General features: G+C 36.1%; 1 protein-coding gene across 8 annotated transcripts in view; it reads right to left on the bottom strand.

The window, feature by feature from the left end:
• Positions 1–20149, bottom strand: part of KIF16B (kinesin family member 16B) — a 175874-nt gene that overhangs the window by 143635 nt on the left and 12090 nt on the right. For all 8 annotated transcript variants that reach the window (XM_081345912.1, XM_081345910.1, XM_081345911.1 and 5 more), the window contains 7 exons: positions 19642–19751; positions 18845–18987; positions 17191–17359; positions 16966–17097; positions 16311–16486; positions 14016–14081; positions 12110–12169 (listed from right to left, as the gene is read on the bottom strand). In XM_081345912.1, the coding sequence (XP_081202038.1) occupies positions 12110–12169; positions 14016–14081; positions 16311–16486; positions 16966–17097; positions 17191–17359; positions 18845–18987; positions 19642–19751 (856 nt within the window). The remainder of the gene's footprint in view (positions 1–12109; positions 12170–14015; positions 14082–16310; positions 16487–16965; positions 17098–17190; positions 17360–18844; positions 18988–19641; positions 19752–20149) is intronic.

Raw genomic sequence — 20149 nt, 5'->3', positions numbered from 1 at the left:
TACATGTGTGACATGTACCCTGGAGGTCTTAATAAAGTGGACATTTTAAGGATTTTTAATACTATACATATTATTCATTCTTTGGACATTGATCACTTCATATAATCTGTATTTTACACCTATATGTCATATTAATATTTTGTGCCATAATCACAAAAGACTTCAACTGCTTAGCAATATAAATTGTTAAGCAATTTATAAACAAATGTAACTTCTCCTTTCTAATTTTTTTTCAACTTAAAAAGTTTTGAAACTTGAAAAGACAATGGCTGAAAGCCAACAGTATGTTTCAGTTAATTTTCTGTCCCTTTATAGCTTCAAATTCTGATCTAAAAGCACCCAATACCAATCTAGGTGGGACTCAATAGAAGTAAAAAAAAACCCACTAAGGTAATCTGTCTTTAAGCTGGAAACTTAAAAATTTAACGTCATAAGAACATTTCTAACAGATTAAATTAAATATCTATTTCGTGAAGCCTAGCATTCTACTTTGTGTCCAGTTGTTGTGCTGATGTGAAGCCAACAAAACCTGCTTCTCTTTCTCACCTTGAAAAAGAAGCCCAATCATGAAATGTATGTACTGATCATCCAATACAATCCAGTAAGCATTGATATTATTATGCAAGTCTTTCTGAAAATCAACATCATTATTTTATTATCATAATGCAATTTAATCCCATACTTTAAACTGAATGGTGGATAAAAAGTGTACTTCATTGTCTTATCCTAAACCAGGCCAAATGATATTAGGTTCTAGCCTTATGAAAAAAAGAGATGAGCTTCTCATATCTTCTACTTTTCATGCAAAATATAACTTCATACCCTATTCCTTATCTTTTCCCCCCAAGCCAAAAAAACATTTAAAACTGTAGTCTTTCCCTGTTGAGGAAGTTACACCAGCTCCCTGACTTTTGTCTTCCTTTTCTGCACCTATTCTAGCTATACAGATAATCCTCCAATTACAATCGTTCATTTAATGACCATTCAAAGTTACAGCGGCACTGGAAAAAGTGACTTATGACCATTTTTCACACTTACGACTGTTGCAGCATCCCCATGGTCACATGATCAAAATTCAGATGCTTGGCAACTGACTCATATTTATGATAGTTGCTGTGACCCAGGGTCATGCGATCATCTTTTGTAACCTTCTGACAAGCAAAGTCAATGGGGGAAGCCAGATTCACTTAAAAGCCATGTTACTAGCTTAACAACTGCAATGGTTCACTTAACAATTGTGGCACGAAAGGTCATCAAAATGGAGCAAAATTCACTTAATGAATGTTTTGCCTAGCAACAGAAACGTTAGGCTGAATTGTGGTCATATGTCAGGGACTACTTGTGTAATATCCTGAAAATATGTCAACCAGAAACACATATGGTACTGCAGAACAGACCAACATGGCCTTTGTTTACATGAAATCATCCCTACAGAGGGAAGGTGTTATTTTTTTTTATCTTTTCCTTAACTTGGGATCTGTCTTATTTATTCAGGCATACATTGGACAATTTTCATTAGACAATAAAGGTACGAAGTTAGTTTTGGGATTCCCTCTTTGAGCTCCTTTACATTTTTTTTCCTTTTGTGTTACACAGCTTGCTTCTGATTGGTCAGCTGGATATCCTACCATCACTTCCTGTTTCTACTTCACCAGGGAACAGAATAGATAGGATGGCTAACCTGGTAATATAATAGATACTGTGGCTTAGCAGATCACAAAGTCTTTCATCCTTTTACTTGGAAGAAAAGATAATTATTTAAACTTTCTATCTAAATATAATTTCCTAATAAAGATTTCCTTCTTTTTTAAAAAAGATAAACACTAATCTCCAGAATTCCTTCTGCAAATTTCAACATTATTGTTATTTCTCTCTGTATGCATATTCTACTGCATGAAGCTATTCCAGCAGTTGTTGTTTATCCATTCACTCAATCTGAAGAAGTCCCTTCACAGCTGTTAACAATCCTTTTTCACTTTTACAGCCTTGAATAATTTGGTGTCATGTGCAAATCTGGAATTAATCTAATTGTTCATTCATGTTGAGTCCAAAGGTTTCCTCCCCTGAAAACAGCTTCTTTTGACTGAAGGAATCCTGGGAGACTAGCTTTATCAGAAGAATGGAAAGTCTGAATCCAATTAAACTTCCCCAGCATAATACAATAAAATCTCATAGAAAGCTCTAATCCGGAAAGCCTTATAAGCCAAGATAATTTAACATCTCATGAAGAAATAGCAACATTTTAGATTTATTTTAGTAAACTAGACAGTAAATACAATCATATGTAAGAAATGATGTGACTGAACTAACAGGAAAGGTTTTGGTACACAAATAAGAGAAATTCAGTTGCACTCCCAGATCTCTTTTTCTTTATATCAGTCCTTTTTCTGAAACAATTCCTTTTATTATGTACTGTATAACATCAGATACAAAGCTGATATAACTGAAGCAATGCAAGTATTCATGAGATTATTTTTAAATTGTCACTATTAAAAAATGAAGCATCATTTTTACATATACCATATTATACTAGAGTATATAGAACAAAAAGGTATGTACAGAAATTATACAGCTTGAATAAAATACTTTGCTTTAACAGAATATTGTTAGCTGTACCCAGCTGAAGTATGCAAATGGCAGTAAACCATGAAAGAATTGTTGCCAAAAATTTGGAGCTTCAAGAGATTTATTGGAATTCAGAATAGCAGACTCCTGTCAACAAGTTATAGTCTGTTATTACAACCTAGAAAAAGATACGTTTTCACAGGCTTTTATGATATATTGAGAACAATTTACACATCAATTCTACCAGTTTACAACAGGACCTGTTTGGCACAGAGACAGGAGGCAAGCAAAAATCTTAGTGATAAGCAGAGAACATGGGTTACCCTATCTTTGCAATTCACATTTCAAGAATGCAAGGGAGGGTGATATAAACCACATCTTGTGCTTGAGATGGAGCAAACAAATTGAAATTCAGCCAGGTCTGTGAGCACAGTAGCCAATCTTCCAATATGCTAGAATGGTGGCTTAAATTTGCCAGTTGCGGCACACAAAAAAGAACCAGTTGTGCTTATTCATCACAAGAGGCAACTATTCTTTAACAAACCTGTTTAGTTTGGCAAAGAAGAATGCTAGAAAACACAGCCTAGGATTAAACAGTTGACCTAAGAACAACAACAAAAGCCCTCTGTAAGAACAAAATGTATTTGGGAGAAGAAATCTTTTGATTGGGGAGCAACTAGACAAAGGGTTGGAAAAATTGGGAGGGAGGCTGTAAAGCTTTAAATCCTGCTTGATATGCCACTTTTTTGGTGCTGTCTTCACAGTTATTGCTATCATTGTTGAACAACAAAGAGAAGTAGCATGCTGATGGGAGGACAGGCAAGCATGCAGAACTCCCTAAGGAGATGATGAGAAGGTGGTGAAGTGGTGACACAAATCACTAGACACACTAAATCAGCAGAGAAAAGGATATGCATAAGAAGAGGAAATTAGATGTGGAGGCTTAAGAGAGAATTGAAGAATGTAGTAACAAGAGTGGGAAATAAAGATGATGTAAGAAAAACTCAATATGAAATCAGTTATGTTCAAATGCAGGAACATGGGTGTAATTTTATAGAGACAAAACAACACTCACGCATCAGCAGGGACATGTGGTGAAATGTGGATACGTGACAGAAAGGTTGGGATTTGCAACACGATGTCATGACACATATTTTATCTATTTGTTCCCTCCACTTGATTTGTAGAAGGCACCTGTGAGTGTAATTGCAATATGATACCACAACTTAAAGAAATCAAACATTTTTGACTACATATCCACGAGCAAAAGTAAAAAACAAAACAAAAACCAGAAATATTTCTGGTTTTTTTTTAAAGAAATAAACTTCATTTCTGTGAAATCAGATGTATCACTTCTGAAATACTAAAAGATCATGATGGATTTTTAAATTCTTTTCTGTCTACCTATTCACAGCTTTATCTTTTCTCTATTAATGCAGATGAATAAGGCATCCTGAAAACAAAAGATGAGAGAGGGAGGCCTCTGAGATGCTGATCATTTAAGCACTTGGAAGCTCCTTTCAATATTGGGAGGATTAACTTTGACTATATGTGGACAATATAAGGAAGGGATGAGTGGCAACATCATAAGAAGATACTACTGGATAATTTAGTCCTCTACCATTTAACCTAACAGAACACATTTTAAATGGGAAAAATATAGATTAGAAAGATCAAATGGAAGACCAGAACACATTTGTTTGTTTTTTTTATTTTTGTTTGTTGGGAAACCTAACTAGAAATGTTTACTGCTAATCAATTTTTTTTACCGTTTCTTTGTAACAAGGCCCATTTGAAATAGACAATGTTCTAGAATGGAATAGACAATATTGATATTTTTGTTTTCAATTCCCACTGGTTCCAACCAGCATAGCCATGTCAAGGAAGTGGTGTAGTCCAAGACGACTGGAGGGTATTAAATTGTACAGGTAGTCCTCGACTTACAACAGTTCATTTACTGACTGTTCAAAGTTACAAGGGCACTGAAAAATGTGACTTATGACCATTTTTCACACTTACGACTGTTGCTCTATCTTCCCACGTGATCAAAATTCAGACACTTAGCAACTCATATTTATGATGGCTGCAGTGTCCTGGGGTCATGTGATCACCTTTTGTGACCTTCTGACAAGCAAAGTCAATGGGGAAGCCAGATTCACTTAACAACCTTGTTACTAATTTAACAACTGCAGTGATTCATTTAACAAATGTCTTCTAATCTTCCAGAACAAAATGTTATAAAATGGGGAAAAATTCACTTAACAAATGTTTCACTTAACAACAAAGATTTTGGGCTCAACTGGGGTCATAAGTCGAGGACCACTTGTACCTCTGTGTCTTCTTGTTGAAAAACTGATAATACTAGGAGGCAGTCAAAACATTCTGCATAATTCAACATTCTACTAATCTGATGCATTAAGTTTCATTCAGATTTCTCTCTCTCTCTCTCATGTAAAATCCAAACTACTCACCAGACTTAACAGTCAAATGTGCTGTAGGAGAACAATTATACTTCTGCCTTTATCTCAAGATAATTGCAATCTTCATTGGATAGTCATTGGATAGTCAATACCAACAAAGAGAAAAAATAACAGCTCTCAAAAGAAACCAGCATGGCTGCATAAAGAACTCTCTGATAAATTGAAAGACAAAAAGGACAAGTATAGAAAGTGGAAAGAGGGGCACATAACTAAGGCAGAATATCAGCAAATAGCCTGAGCCAGCAAAGACGAAGTGAGGAAAGCTAAGGCTCAAAATGAAATAATGCTTGTGACCAAAGTCAAAAATAACAAAAAAAAGCTTCTTTCAACATGTAAAAAACAAGAAAAAAGTGAAGGAAATGATTGGTCCATTAGTGGGTGAAAGTGGCAAGAAGGTGACAAGCAACAGGGAGAAAGCAGAACTCTTTAACTCATTTTTTACATCTGTCTTTACACAAAGGGAAAAAACAGACCGACCTATCAAAACTAGTGCCATAAAAAACAGAATAAAAACACAAGTTAAGATAGACAAGAAAATGGTAAGTGAGCACCTGTCCAGCCTAGACGAGTTCAAATCACCAGGACCAGATGGATTACACCCCAAGGTTCTCAAGGAACTGGCAGACGTGATCTCAGAACCACTGAACTATATTTTTCAAAGATCCTGGAGCACTAGGGAACTACCAGAGGACTGGAAAAGAGCTGATGTAGTTCCCATCTTCAAAAAAGGGAAAAAATGGATCCAGGAAATTACAGACCTATCAGCCTGACCTCAATACCTGGGAAGATTCTGGAAAAGATAATCAAACAACGAATCAGCGAGCATCTAGAGGTAAACAAAATCATTAGTAAAAGCCAACATGGGTTTGTCAAAAACAGATCATGCCGGACAAATCTTATTGCATTCTTTGACCAAGTGACAAAATTAGTGGACCAGAGGAATGCTGTGGATATAATTTACTTGAACTTCAGTAAGGCATTTGATGAAGTAGATCACAACCTACTACTTGATAAGATAGAAAAATGTGGGTTAGACAGCATCACCACCAGATGGATTCGTAGCTGGCTGACAGGCCGTACTCAGCGTGTGGTCCTCAATGGAACTGCATCTACATGGAAGGAAGTGTGTAGTGGGGTGCCCCAGGGCTCTGTTCTGGGCCCAGTGCTCTTCAACATCTTCATCAACGATTTGGACAAGGGGATAGATGGGGAACTCATCAAATTTGCAGACAACACCAAGCTGGCAAGAATAGCCAATACTCCAGAAGACAGGCTTAAGATAAAGGAGGATCTGGACAGACTTGAACACTGGGCGCTATTTAACAAAATGAAATTCAACGGTGAAAAAAATAAGGTTCTACATTTAGGCAAGAAAAACCAAATGTACAGGTACAGTATAGGTGGTACCTTGCTCAATAGTAGTAACTGTGAGAGGGATCTTGGAGTCCTAGTGGACAATCACTTAAATATGAGCCAGCAGTGTGCTGCAGCTGCCAAAAAAGCCAACACAATGCTAGGCTGCATTAACAGAGGGATAGAATCAAGATCATGTGAAGTATTAATACCACTTTACAATGCCTTGGTAAGGCCACACTTGGAATATTGCATCCAGTTTTGGTCACCACGATGTAAAAAAGATGTTGAGGCTCTGGAAAGAGTACAGAGAAGAGCAACAAAGATGATTAGGGGACTGGAGGCTAAGACATATAAGGAACGGCTGCTGGAATTGGGTATGTCTAGTTTAATGAAGAGAAGGACTAGGGGTGACATGATAGCAGTGTACCAATATCTCAGGGGCTGCCACAAAGAAGAGGGAGTCAAGCTATTCTCCAAAGCACCTGAGGGCAGGACAAGAAGCAACAGATGGAAACTAATCAAGGAGAGAAGCAACCTAGAACTAAGGAGAAACTTCCTGACAGTTAGAACAATTAACCAGTGGAACAACCTGCCTCCAGAAGCTGTGAATGCTCCAACACTGGAAGTTTTTAAGAAGAGACTGGACAGCCATTTGTCTGAAATGGTATAGGGTTTCCTGCCTGAGCAGGGGGTCAGACTAGATGACCTCCAAGGTCCCTTCCAATTTTACTATTATGATTATGTTTATGAGTTTGAAAATCCATTCAAAACTACATTTAGACTATAATTTGCGGTACATCATTTATCTCGGAAAAAGACCCTCTGAATTCAGAAGGTTTTTATTTCTAAGAACACTTGCACAGGACTGAACATTTTAATAGTTTAAAACAAAAGGTTAGATCCCTCCCTAACAAGAAACACTTTTGCTGTTAGGGAAGTGAACTGAGCAATTTTAATAAGACACCTGTAAATAAGGCTGCCTTGTTTTTTAATGTGCACATTTTTTATTGACAAAGCTGGTGACATTTGGGATGCTGTACACAGCAGATGGGGTCAAAGCAGTCAACATCTTACGAGACTGCAAAGCTAAGCAGCTCTCCACACAAATCTAAACAAACAGATGCACAAATTAGAGCAAAACAAATCTGAGTAGTTAGATAAACTCACAAGTCAGAATGAGGACTAAACCATAATGCTCAAGCTGCAATAATAATAATAATAAGATCTCCACCTCTGCAAAGTAAAAAATTTGAAAATAAACCTTTCTCTTTCCAGTTAAGAAAATAGAAACATAATTTTGCCCTTCAAGTTTAGCCAAAAATCCAAATTATATGTAAACTTGATTTTCATACACATAAAACTGAAAACAAAAGTGCCTTAAAAATAAAAATTAAGTTTCTAGCCAAAATGAAAAATATTCAATATGGAAATTTCTATGATTTGTTTTTTGCCATTTTAAAAAACTTTATGAACCTCCTAGACACAAAGTAGCAATAATGACAATATGTTTCTCAAAATATTTCTGATGTAAAGTTTATGTAATTTCTGTATCTCTAAACATATTAGGCTGCAAGACCCAAAGGCAACTGGACTTTCTTGTTCTTTTTTCTTTCAAAATGTTTCACTTCTCATCGAAGATAATAAAAGTTTCAGTTGTAGAACTGAAGAAGCTTCTTGAATGAGTAGTGAAACATTTTCAAAGGAAACAAAAAGCAAGAAAATCCAATTGGCTTTTAGAAAAAAGAGAACTTTGGGACATCCATGACCTGGATGATTGAGAATCTCCATAGATATTTAGATTGTAAGACCAACTTTTGAATCAGGTTTTGACTCCTGGTGACTGCCTACTTGGCAAGTACTTTTTGGAAGTGATTTGCCTTTGTCTGCTTCCTAGGACTGAGAGAGTAACCGCCAAGGTCACCCAGTTGGCTCTGTGCCTAAGGCAGAACTAGAGCTCAAGGTCTCCCAGTTTCTAGCCTGATGTCGTAAGCACTACATCAAACTGGCTTTCATTTATTTCATTTCATTTTACTTTGCCTGGTTGGTATAAAATTAATAAAATAAAATAAAATTTATTTATTTAATTTTTATGCCACCCATCTCCCCTACAAGATGACTCTGGGTGGCTTTCAATTTATAAAACAAGTAAAAATAATTAAAACATTAACACGTTAAAATTACACAGATTAAAATATTTTAAAAAAAACTGTACTAAAACTGGAACTAAGAGAGCTAAGAGATGGATGGATGGGAATGAGGTCTTCTTACCCTGTCAGCCACACCTCCAGAGGTGAACGCCACCTGCCTCAGGGCCCCACGCCAAGCGGCAAAACCAATTTCTAATAACCTTCCAGAAGCCCAAAAAGGAGGAGGTTCTCATAGTTAACCTAGTATTTGTGTATTCCTCATCTTTCACTTAGAGGGGCTACGAGATCAGAAATTTTACCTCTCCCTTTTGATTTACTGAGTCTGACCTTTCATTTACAGCAGAAGTTAATCTTAACAGTTTGCTGTTAAGCATACCAAATGCCTAGCTAATGAATGATATTCTCCTTCTTTATGTCATCTATTGCGGTACTTAGGAAACAAACAAGGTAAGGATATTTATTTATTTATTATTTATTAGTTGAATTTATATACCGCCCTATTCCCGGAGGACTCAGGGCGGTTCACAAGGCAAGTTAAAAACAATACAAGAGAGAGAATAAAATTAAATTAAATTAATACCGCCCACAATTAAGATAACATTAAAAATTAAAACTTTAATTTAATTTAATTTAATTTAATTTAATTTAATTTAATTTAATTTAATTTAATTAATTTAATTTATGTAATTTAAAATCCATCAGTCCAGGCCAGACAATTCAAACAACCAAGTTCTTAAGTCTTGGCGAAACGAGCGAAGGTCGGGGGCAGTCCGAAGCTCCATCGGCAGTTCGTTCCAAGGGGCGGGCGCACTCACAGAGAACGCCCTCCCCCTGGGAATCACCCACCGGCAATCTCTAACAGGCGGAACCCTAAGGAGGCCCTCCCTGTGGGCACGCACAGGACGATGGGAAGCTGATGCTGGCAGCAGGTGCTCCCTAAGGTAATCCGGACCCATGCCATTTAGGGCTTTATAGGTCACCACCAGCACCTTGAATCTCACCCGGAGGGCAACTGGAAGCCAATGCAGCTCGAGAAGAGGTGTTACATGAGAGTATCGGGAAACTCCCATTACTACTCGCGCAGCTGCATTCTGCACCAGCTGAAGCCTCCGAGTGGTCCTCAAGGGCAGCCCCATGTAGAGAGCATTGCAGTAGTCTAACCGGGAGGTCACGAGCACATGAGTGACTGTACGCAGGGCATCCCGGTCCAGATAGGGCCGCAACTGGTGCACCAGGCGAACCTGGGCAAAAGCCCCCTTGGTCACAGCTCCTATATGATCTTCCAAACTGAGCCGTGAATCCAGGAGGACGCCCAAGTTACGAGCCCTATCGACGGGGGGTAACACCTCATCCCCCATCATAAGATGTATTATGTCATCTTAAAAAGAATTACATATATGTCATTCCATTTCAAGATAGGAATATAGTAGAAATTAAACAGATAGAAAGAAAATACTGATTTTCTATTTCAGATACCTAAGAAATCAACATAGTTCTGCAAAACCATAATTTCCATCTTATTTCATATTTTGGATGCAGTATATTTTAACCAAATACTTAAGATCTGTTTCTACCAAAGACAGTTAAAGCATGTAATAGTAAAATTGAACAGATATATTAGCCGATGTTTCCATTTCTCCTGAAGCAAGCATATTGGTGTGTTATACCAAATATATGTTAAAATATGAAACATAAATTGCCACATCAAAATGACTGCCTCATCAAAATGAGGAGAAACCAAACAGGTCAACCAGCTTATTTTTTAAAAAAAAGAAAAAGAAAGAGGGGGAAGGAGAATATTATAAATCTCCTCTAATGAAGAAATTGCACATTTCTGAGTTAGATGGATATTTTTATTCCCAATTCAATTTTTAGGCAGAAATTAAACAAATCAGTACATTCTGCTATGCCATCTGGCAGATAGTTTTCAGTTCTACATTTCATTTCCAGACTGTGTATCTTGAAGTCTGAAATCATTATGCTGCTGGCAAGTAAGGTAGCAATACATGTGATGATGGTAGAATTGAGAGCGAGAGAGAGCAGAAATGAGGAAATATCTCGTTATAAATTTGGAACCCAGTTCAACCCTTTAGGAGAGCATAGTAGACCATATTTCTAGATATGAACACTGGTAATCTGCCATATGTGGATGAAGGAAGTGCTTTTAGAGCCATATCACCTACCTATAAAATAATGATTTCCTATACTGAAATCAAATGGGGGACGTATAAAAACATGTATTCCTTTTGCCTTTGCCTTTGCATTCCCTTCCTTTACTTACCTTGACTGCATAAATAGCATGCTAATATTACTAAACAATTTTTGTATTTGAATTCATTATTATTTTGATCAATTTAGAGATGCAATCCTGATAAGACTTCCTGTGACCAGATAGATTCCAGTAACCAGAAACAATCCATTCCGTATTCTAACAAGAATTAATAGGAGGTTATCCAACACTTAATGTATATTTGTATTATAAGCCATGTTTTTATCTATCTGCTGTGACTATATCTAGTAAGAAACTTATTTTTATATTTTTTTAGGAGAAAGCAGCCATATATCTTTATAATCTGTGGTACCAAAATGATCATTTAGCATCAAGCCTGTCCCAGACTACTTAATTCAGCTCATCACATCCATCATTCTATCTTTAATTATTACAAACTGTAAGGGGGTGAGCCCTTATTAAACCCAGCCATACCTCTTTCTAATTCCATTTTTTTTAACATTGCACAGAGCCTGAAATCGATAATAGTGAAACAAACAGCTTGCTCACTCTTCTAATTTAGGTTGGTCGTAATAAAAATTGTGCTCTTGCTCCTTTGGATTGATACATTTTTATTCATTTCATGGTACTAAAATCCTTTAATAATACTTGATTGCCTTTTAACACAGAGATATATGTACACACATCTTTTCCTGCTTGGCTTTATGACTTTAGATGAAAATGACTAGGCAATATTGTTATTCCATGTTATTCCTGAGCAGAGAAGAGCCATAAAGAAAAGCTTTATTCAATCATGTTTTTACCTTCTTGGAAAGTAATGGTCACAAAGACATACAAATAAAATGTACCTATTGCACAAATACAGTACATATTTTAGATTTCTGATTTCCTGAACCTGCTTCATAAAGCTTTGAATTTCATTGTATCTGTTCAACTTAATGGGAAAAATAAAATGTCATAAATATTAATTACATGCATATATTCATTTTTATAATATCTTATTTACTATTCTGAAAACCGCTTGGTTTTCGTTTATTTTATCTTACATTAAAAGATCTATTATTTAAGTTGTCTCCCAAGCTTCTAATGTAAATTTTCCAAGAAAGAGGATTTATAATGTAGATAACAATCTCGAACTTTTATCTCTGAACAAATTTAGATAAAATTATATTATACATTTTAAACAAGATTGCATTCTACAAATTATAAGTTATATTCATAAACAAACACATAAGTAACATTCATAAACAAGCACATGATACACTTTAAGAATAATACACTTTCATTCCTAAATTGAAACTTTGAAGAAAATGAAATATTTTACAGCTTACTTTTAAAATATTTTGGGTTTCATTCCACTTATTGGTCCACTCTTTGGTAAGTTCTTGCACCTACAAAATAAGCCAAAACAATACACATAGATTAAATCCAAATTTGAATTGATCATCAATTAAACACATTCAATTTAAACAAAAGTCCCTTTTTATTTCAACATGGACACTAAAAGCTTTGCTGCAAAATTATTCTTACTAGATTAATTAGAAAAGTTTATAATGTAAATACAGACTGTCAGTAATTATGCTTGCTGGAGTTATTTTGAATCAATGATGAAAACATTATTTCATAGCATTTATTTATATTTATGGTGAATTCATTTATACCACTCAGTATACATAAGTTACTAATTAATAAATCCCTGTGGTTTGAAGCACTCCATAGGTGCTGAAACACTTTTTGTCTGAACGGATAAAAAGAGACTGCAAGCTCCGGATGCCTGGAATTGGGCGCTTGAGAAACGGAGCCGCAAGCGTCCTAACGAGCAGGGAGTAATCTCGTTCAAGGTACAAGATTCACTCCCGTGAATTCTCGAGTTACGAATGGAATGGGCAGGCTCCTTTCCATTCGTAACTTGAGGACTACCTGTACCCATCAAAAGAGGTGCAACTGTTTGCCTAAGCATGCTTGGAGATGGGAGCAATGAGCATTCTAGGAAAGCAGTCAGTGTATTCCCCACTGTGTCCCTGTGCCTTCTCTTGTAATATACTTCCTCTTCAATGTCTCCACTTGGCCAAGGAGAGAAAAAAAAGGGTCAGATAGAAGAGATTACCTAAAGGATAGCTTTGACAGGCAATCTCTCCTGTGCCTGACCTGTTCTTTCAATGTGTATTTCCCATTGTGTGCCTATTAGTCTCTTGTAATCTGTCCCTCTCCTATGTGTGTGTGTGTGTGTGTGTGTGTGTGTATACACACATACACACACACACACACATCAATTCCCTTCTTGCTAATTATCCCAGCATTGAGATTAGCATCCCAAAGGGAAAGCTGAAGTAAAATTGTAAGCTCAGGTACAATTCCACTTAGAGATTGCATTGCCTGTCTCAGCTGTGGCTGCTTAATGAGGAGTATTTGTATATACAGGTGGTCCTCAATATACGACCACAATTGAGCCCAAAATTTATATTGTTAAGTGAGAAATTAGTTAAGTGAGTTCTGCCCCATTTTTTGACTGTTCTTACCATATTTAAGTGAATCACTGCAGTGGTTAAATTAGTAGCACAGTGAAGTGAATCTAGTTTCCCCATTGATTTTGCTTGTCAGTAAGCTGCAAAGGGGGAATCACATGACTCTGGGACACTGCAACTGTCATAAATGTAAGTTGTCAAGAGCCCAAATGTAAATCATGTGACCATGGGGAATGCTACAACAGTCGTAAGTGTGAAAAATGGTCACAAGTCACTTTTCCCAGTGCCGTTGTAATGCTAAACAGCCATTAAACAAACTGTTGTAAGTCGAGGACTACCAGCATATATGTGACACTGTAGGGAAGCAAAAAATTGGACTTTGTAGAAGCAGGATAGAAATATTATTTATACTTTTGAACTATGGGGTTGGGAATGCCATGGCTAGCCAAGAAAACAAACAGACCACAGAATAAATCAATCTAGAGTTCTCACTCGAGGGACAACCAGACTCTGGTTATATTTTAGCTACGTTACACAAAGATCCAACTCCTGAAAGAGGTGGAAGTCTGTATGTGTGTGTGTGTGTATGTGTGTGTGTGTATAAATTTTTTGGATTGCTAACAAAGAATTAAAGGGGCCTAGCAAGGTATTCTAAATACTTAACACTTAACACACACACACACACACACACACACACACACACATAGAGAGAGAGACAGTGTGTGTAGTCTAAAAAGGTTGGTGTTTGAGGTACCGACAAAGTAAAACTTACTCGTGCTTCATTCTGTTGCAGTTTTTCTTCCATACTCAAAGCTGTTGGAGAATCCAGAAGGGCAATCTAGTTAAACAGATAAAACAAACTATCAGATTAACAAGACACATTAGCTGTACTACACCGTATTCAAGGTTACTGTTCTGAAAATAGCTGTACAATTAACCTTTAAATGGGACAGAGGGAGATTTATAGTATATGCCATGCACAATTTTGTTATCGGTTACTTTTTCTTGCACTCAAAGCATCTACAGCAGAGTTCTCCAACCTTTACAGCTTTGTGGACCAGCCCGGGGGGGGGGATGGTTCCACAGCAGCGGTGGGCAAGCCCACACACGTGCCCACCATCTGCTCACACAAGTGGGGATGTGCCCACACACGCCCGTTCTCCTGTCTCTCCCACGGCCCGGTTCCAAACACATCAAAGCCCGGTAATGGGCCACAGCCTGGGGATTGGGGATCCCTGATCTACACTATATTTCTGCATAGTTGTGGAACTGTGTATGTACTTACTCATTTTTCTTCCTAAAATGAAATACAATAGGAATGAAATTAAAGAATAAATTAACAGAACTGACTGGATTACCTAAGGTGGATGTGTTTTTCTGTATGGAACACAATCCTTATTTTGAAAGCACACTTTATTTGAAACCCCTTCAGTACCTCTGAGGAAAAAATTGTGAACTGTTTAAAAAAATAAAAGCAAAAGTTCTGAAGTCGTCCATCAAGAGTTAACAACTAGGCAGCAAATTGAACAGACACATGTTAGCAAGACAAAAGAATTTGATTACAGTTATTTGTTTCAATGGTATTCCATGTTATACACCAACTTGAGGACTTTCTTTAAGACTGAAAAAAGCAATAAATCAAAAGTATATAAATGGCAGGCTAAAAGTTAAATGATACAAGCAAATCTTCTAAATTTTTAGTGATGATATCTACTACAATATTTTATTATCTTGGAATAACAAGATAACACAAGTTCCTTCCTTTTTAGAATGGTGTCAAGTCAGCAAAACAGAGGGGTTTGATGCCCCTTTCCAATGCAATCTTCTGTTTGCCATCATAATCAGCTTCTGAAAATTGTAGCTATAGTACTGCAACTTGGATTGAAATGACTTGCTGAAGAGGAATAAAATTTCTCTAGACACAGTCCCTAAAGGATGTCAGTAACTAGAGTTAGTATTTCCCAAAACAATTACATTTTGCTTTAGTAATATTCTACAGGAAGAGCCTTGGTGGAGCAGTGGGCTAATGCCTCCTTAAGTAACACCAGCTGCCTGCAATTAGTGCAGGTTCGCATCCCACCAGGCTCAAGGTTGACTCAGCCTTCCATCCTTCCGAGGTAGGTAAAATGAGGACCCAGATTGTTGGGGGCAATTAAGCTGACTTTGTAATAATGCCGCCTGGTGTGTGTGTGAAAGCCCTAACAAGCAGGCATATACATAGAATGAAGGCTACTGCTAAGCTTGTAAGCCGCCCTGAGTCTTCGGAGAAGGGCGGGATATAAATGTAATAAAAATAAATAAATAAATAAATAAATAAATAAAAAAAAAAATACAGCGACAACTTGCTGTAGAGAAAATGGACATGTACTTTTGCCCCTACTGTATCTCTCTGAATATGCACAGAAACCCCAACATAAAGCTTAGTTATTTGAATTTCTCTACTAATCACAACACTAATCACTGCCTTATAAGAAAATACACTTATGTTTTTCAAGCCCAGACCTATCAGCTGGCAACGTTGTTAAGGTATCAGAGACTAAGGTGTAAACAAATACTGAAATACACATGTAAAGTATTACAGAAGAGAGAATAGTGATGCTTCAATAAGGAGTTATGGAATCAAGATTTAGAACAAGTGCCACCATCATGTTATTTTTTTTTATTGAGAAGAAAGACTTGGTCAAGCGTCTTTAACAGACAATGAGTTTTCCTTGAAATGAAATATCAAGAGCTCATGGCTAAAATTGCTTACCTCAAATGTCAAAGGCAGAGGACCCAAATCTATTCATTTCCTCTATGCAAAGAACAGACCACAAAACATAGGCCTCAATGTTTAGATTAAAAAAATGTGATTATCTATTTCTAAACCGTTTGATGGCTGATTCTTAACATACACAATAACAGATGTATTTTGGGGATTAACCTAGCATTCAACACTGTCCTAAATTGTCTCTCATCCACAGGCAAATTTTGTCAAGAAACATTTAGTCTAGAACCGATGTATATACATTAGCATAATTTAAAACAGAAGATACTATTTGAGATTGAAATCACTGCTGTCCCTAACCTGGTTCCCCTGAGCAAGCAGAGTTTTCAGTCTGGCAATTTCAGCTCGAAGTTCACGAATTAGCTTAACATTTGGATCTTCATTAATGGTAGGTTTGTTGATTATGTTTTTAGCTCGGTTTGCATAGCGAAGGGTACTCAATGTTTCTCCATAATTGACATCAGCAGGTGATATAGCTGAGAAAAAAGATTTCAAAATTACGTGATATCAATATCAAGTTTCATTTAGAAGTTTTAAAAGCTCCTTATGAGTAGAGAAAAAGCAAATGGTTTCTTTTGCAACTACGGCCAGATTGGCATTTATGAAAAAATTATTAATGCAGTTGTCATTTCTACACATGGCTCTAACGGGAATTTTATTGCATTTCACTAGCTTGGGAATGATTTCAAATGTCTACGATTTCCTTACAATTTTACAGGAGCTTGAAAATTATTATGAAGAGTATTATGACACAAACTGACTCTTCATTAGTTTTCTCTCCACTTCTACATAGGCCCATATTAAAGCTTAGACATAAAGGTTATATTATTAAAAAATAATATAACAATATTATTTAATGTTTAATGATTATTCTGTATGTCATGCTAGTCAACGTAATCTATAGAAAGCCTTTCTAAAATAGATAGAACATTCACCTAAATGAAAACACACTTACTTGCAATCATTATTGTTTTAGAATTTCCTCCTAGGCTGTCTTTCAAAAGCCATGTCAACACAGAATCCCTGTAAGGCACAAATACTTGTTTTTTCTTTATAAGAGGGTTTGAGGCATCCTGAGATATATCAGCTATGAAAAAAAGAAGCAAGTCATTTTTATAGAGGGATAGATAATGAGTTAATTCAGTTTTGCAATGAATTAAACATCAAGCAAGGGATATACCTAAGGCAGAAATTACATTTCCCAGAGTAACTAGGGATTTGTTTATATTTCCTCCTTCTTTTAATCTGACACCTGTGGCACCAGTGGCATCTGCTCTCTCACTTCCAGCTAAGTCTACCAAATGTATCTTGCTGACAGTCTCGCATGGCATTTCAGTGTCAAACTTAGCCTACGGAAAAATAACAAGAACAAAATACAATAATCTGAATATTAAAAACAAGAGTTGCAGAGGTGGTAGCAAAACATTTTATATGTTTCGAATTTAATGTACATGTCAGTATACTAGAGACATCACCTTTGAATAATAGCTTAATCCCTTTAAATTCTACTTTAATTTAAAACATATAACTAAGATAAAAAGAAGTCAAATATATTTTGTTTTTCTTTTCCAAAATATGAAAGGCATGTGTAAAGTGCCTGGGAATTAACATTTTCAATATATCCAAATATTTTCATTGACACCTCTTAAATCCACGGTGAATTCCCATTCATAAAGAAAGATTCTGGTATTGCAAAGATGCCCAATGGGTTTTCAAGTTATATTTTTAAAACAGCACTTTTTAAATAATGAATTTGCTCTTATAACAAGCTATTGTCACTGACCAAACTATGTAGCTATGCAATGAAACCTGCTTTACATATACATATTTAAATGAGTGCAATCCTGTGAGATTTATATATGCACATTTCCCTTAAATTATTTGAAAATTCTTAATCACTTCTTTTTCTGAACCATATCTCTAAAAGCTGGAACTGAACAAAGTATAGAATGCGCTGGAATTCATTAAAAAATTTCTAGAATGCAATTTGTGTATTTATCTATCTGAGGTAACAAGTCTTAAGCATTGAGGTATGCTATGTATTCAGTCTACTAAAAATGGTGGTTTATTTCCTTTCAAAAAAACACAATTTCCTCTTATTGATATAATCAGAATAGATACTGAGACTCTAATTAGACATCCCAACAATTTTTATAGTAAAGCAGACTCTTTCCTCAGGCTGAGGGGTATCAATACAATGTTCATAGTATTCCCTGAATAATTTCTCATGTGTTGTCTTTCTTAGCATTTATCCTGCATGGCTCTAGGGCCTGCTTGTATCACATTCGGCTCACCTAGTTCTTACAAAGGAAATATCAATGCAAGACGCAATGTTAATTTTTATCTTGTAAAGGCTGATGCTCATTAGGGCCGAGAAGAACAGTCTGCCTTGTGATCACCCAGCTAGCTTTCATGCTTACGGGAAAACTAGAATGTGGATCTCCCTACTCTTAATATGGCCCCTTAACCCACTGCACCACGCTGGCTCTCATTCCCCATTTCAAATATTAGCCCAGTAATTAAAAATAAAACTGTGTAATTAACAGTAAGATTAAGCAGATAACCAGGCATGTTTAGAGTTCGGGAAAAGCCATGAAAGAAATGCTATCATTCTTCCACATTCCTATCAAGTGTGGGGTTAAAAGTAAAACTAAAAGAAATTCTTATATCCAGTCACAAACTGTATACATACTACATACCACACAGAGTTTACAAATATCAGGGAAGGATGACTGCCATTTAATTTATTAGAAAGGCAAACACTTTTTTTCCAGATAAAATAACCATAGAACTTGAGTTGCAACTCAATGTAAGAAAATTCACCAAGAAATTACCTGAGTGAAATTGATTGTGAAAATTGCGTGTGATCTGCTGCTAACATCATTCATTCCAGTTGCAGCAGTGGTTCGATTTATATTCCCTCCTTCCATAAGTTCCTCTACATCACTATAATTTTGTACTAAGTGTTTTGACAGATCTGAAAGAAACCCCAAATATAAGTAAGACTTTTGTGGTATTAATCAATTAAACATAAGACACAAACAGATCTCAAATTAATAATACCACATTTGAAAAGCTGTTAATAATATTACAGATAAAGATTACAGATAAATATAAAGTGTCCTCTTTTTTCTTTCCTACAGTTATCAGAAGTGGGTTCCAAGCTTCTTTATGATTATTAAATATTGGCAAAAAGTTAAGATTTTCTATTTCTCTGGTGTCCTATTGCTTTTTTCTCCCAGTGTAGCTCTTTCCCCTCTTGCTTCATCTTCCTTCTTTTTTTTTAACCTGAAGAAAGCCAATTCCTTCTAAACACTTTTTATTCTTAAGACACCACGACATAAATTGGAAAAGAATATATTGTGCCAATTATATTCTAATAAGTGCTCTTCTATCACAACTGCCTAATTTATATGGCAGACTCATCAGTAGTTTCCAATCAGTTAGCAGAACATCAACTTCAGAAATAAAAAAAACACGTTGAAATTCACCAAGTGATTAGGGTGCAGCTACAGACATTTAGTAAATCAAATATGAATCATAGAGGTTTATAACCAAGACAAATTTCTGCATTCATACATACAGGCAGATATCCAACCAATGGAGGTGTATTAAATTGTTTAAAACCCACCTTCAACGTAAGGTCCCTCCTTTGGATGTTCACGAATTCTTAAATTATTTGTTTTTGAAGACTTGCGCCTCAATAAATCCCTGACATGCTCATTGTAAATTTCCAGGTAACTGAAATATGAAATAAATGGACTATATATCAAAACATTATTCAAGTTTAAAATTTCATCTATTCAACGGAATCAAGATTAATAGTTTAGTTGCAGCTCTCCAAGGGAAAAGGCTAGACTGATTTTGCTCTTCCCTAGGTAGCCTATATGTCATCTGTCATACTATTCCAGACAAACCATCCACCCTCTAGAGCAGATTTTTCAAAATGCCCGGTCATCAGAAGAGACTCTGTTATGCTTCCAACAGTTTCAAAGAGGTCAGAAATAAAGAGCAGGCCTTCTAAGTAGTTAGCATTTTTATACATTAGGGAAAATAACAAAGAATGTGCTAATGTGTCGATCAGTTCTCATGGGCAGTATTTAAGAATGGTAAACAGGACTGCCGTAAATGGAGCAAAA

Source organism: Vipera berus (assembly GCF_964194415.1).
Source record: "Vipera berus genome assembly, chromosome: 1".
In the NCBI taxonomy this organism is placed as follows: Eukaryota; Metazoa; Chordata; class Lepidosauria; order Squamata; family Viperidae; genus Vipera; species Vipera berus.
This window is presented reverse-complemented; position numbering and strand designations above follow the sequence as displayed.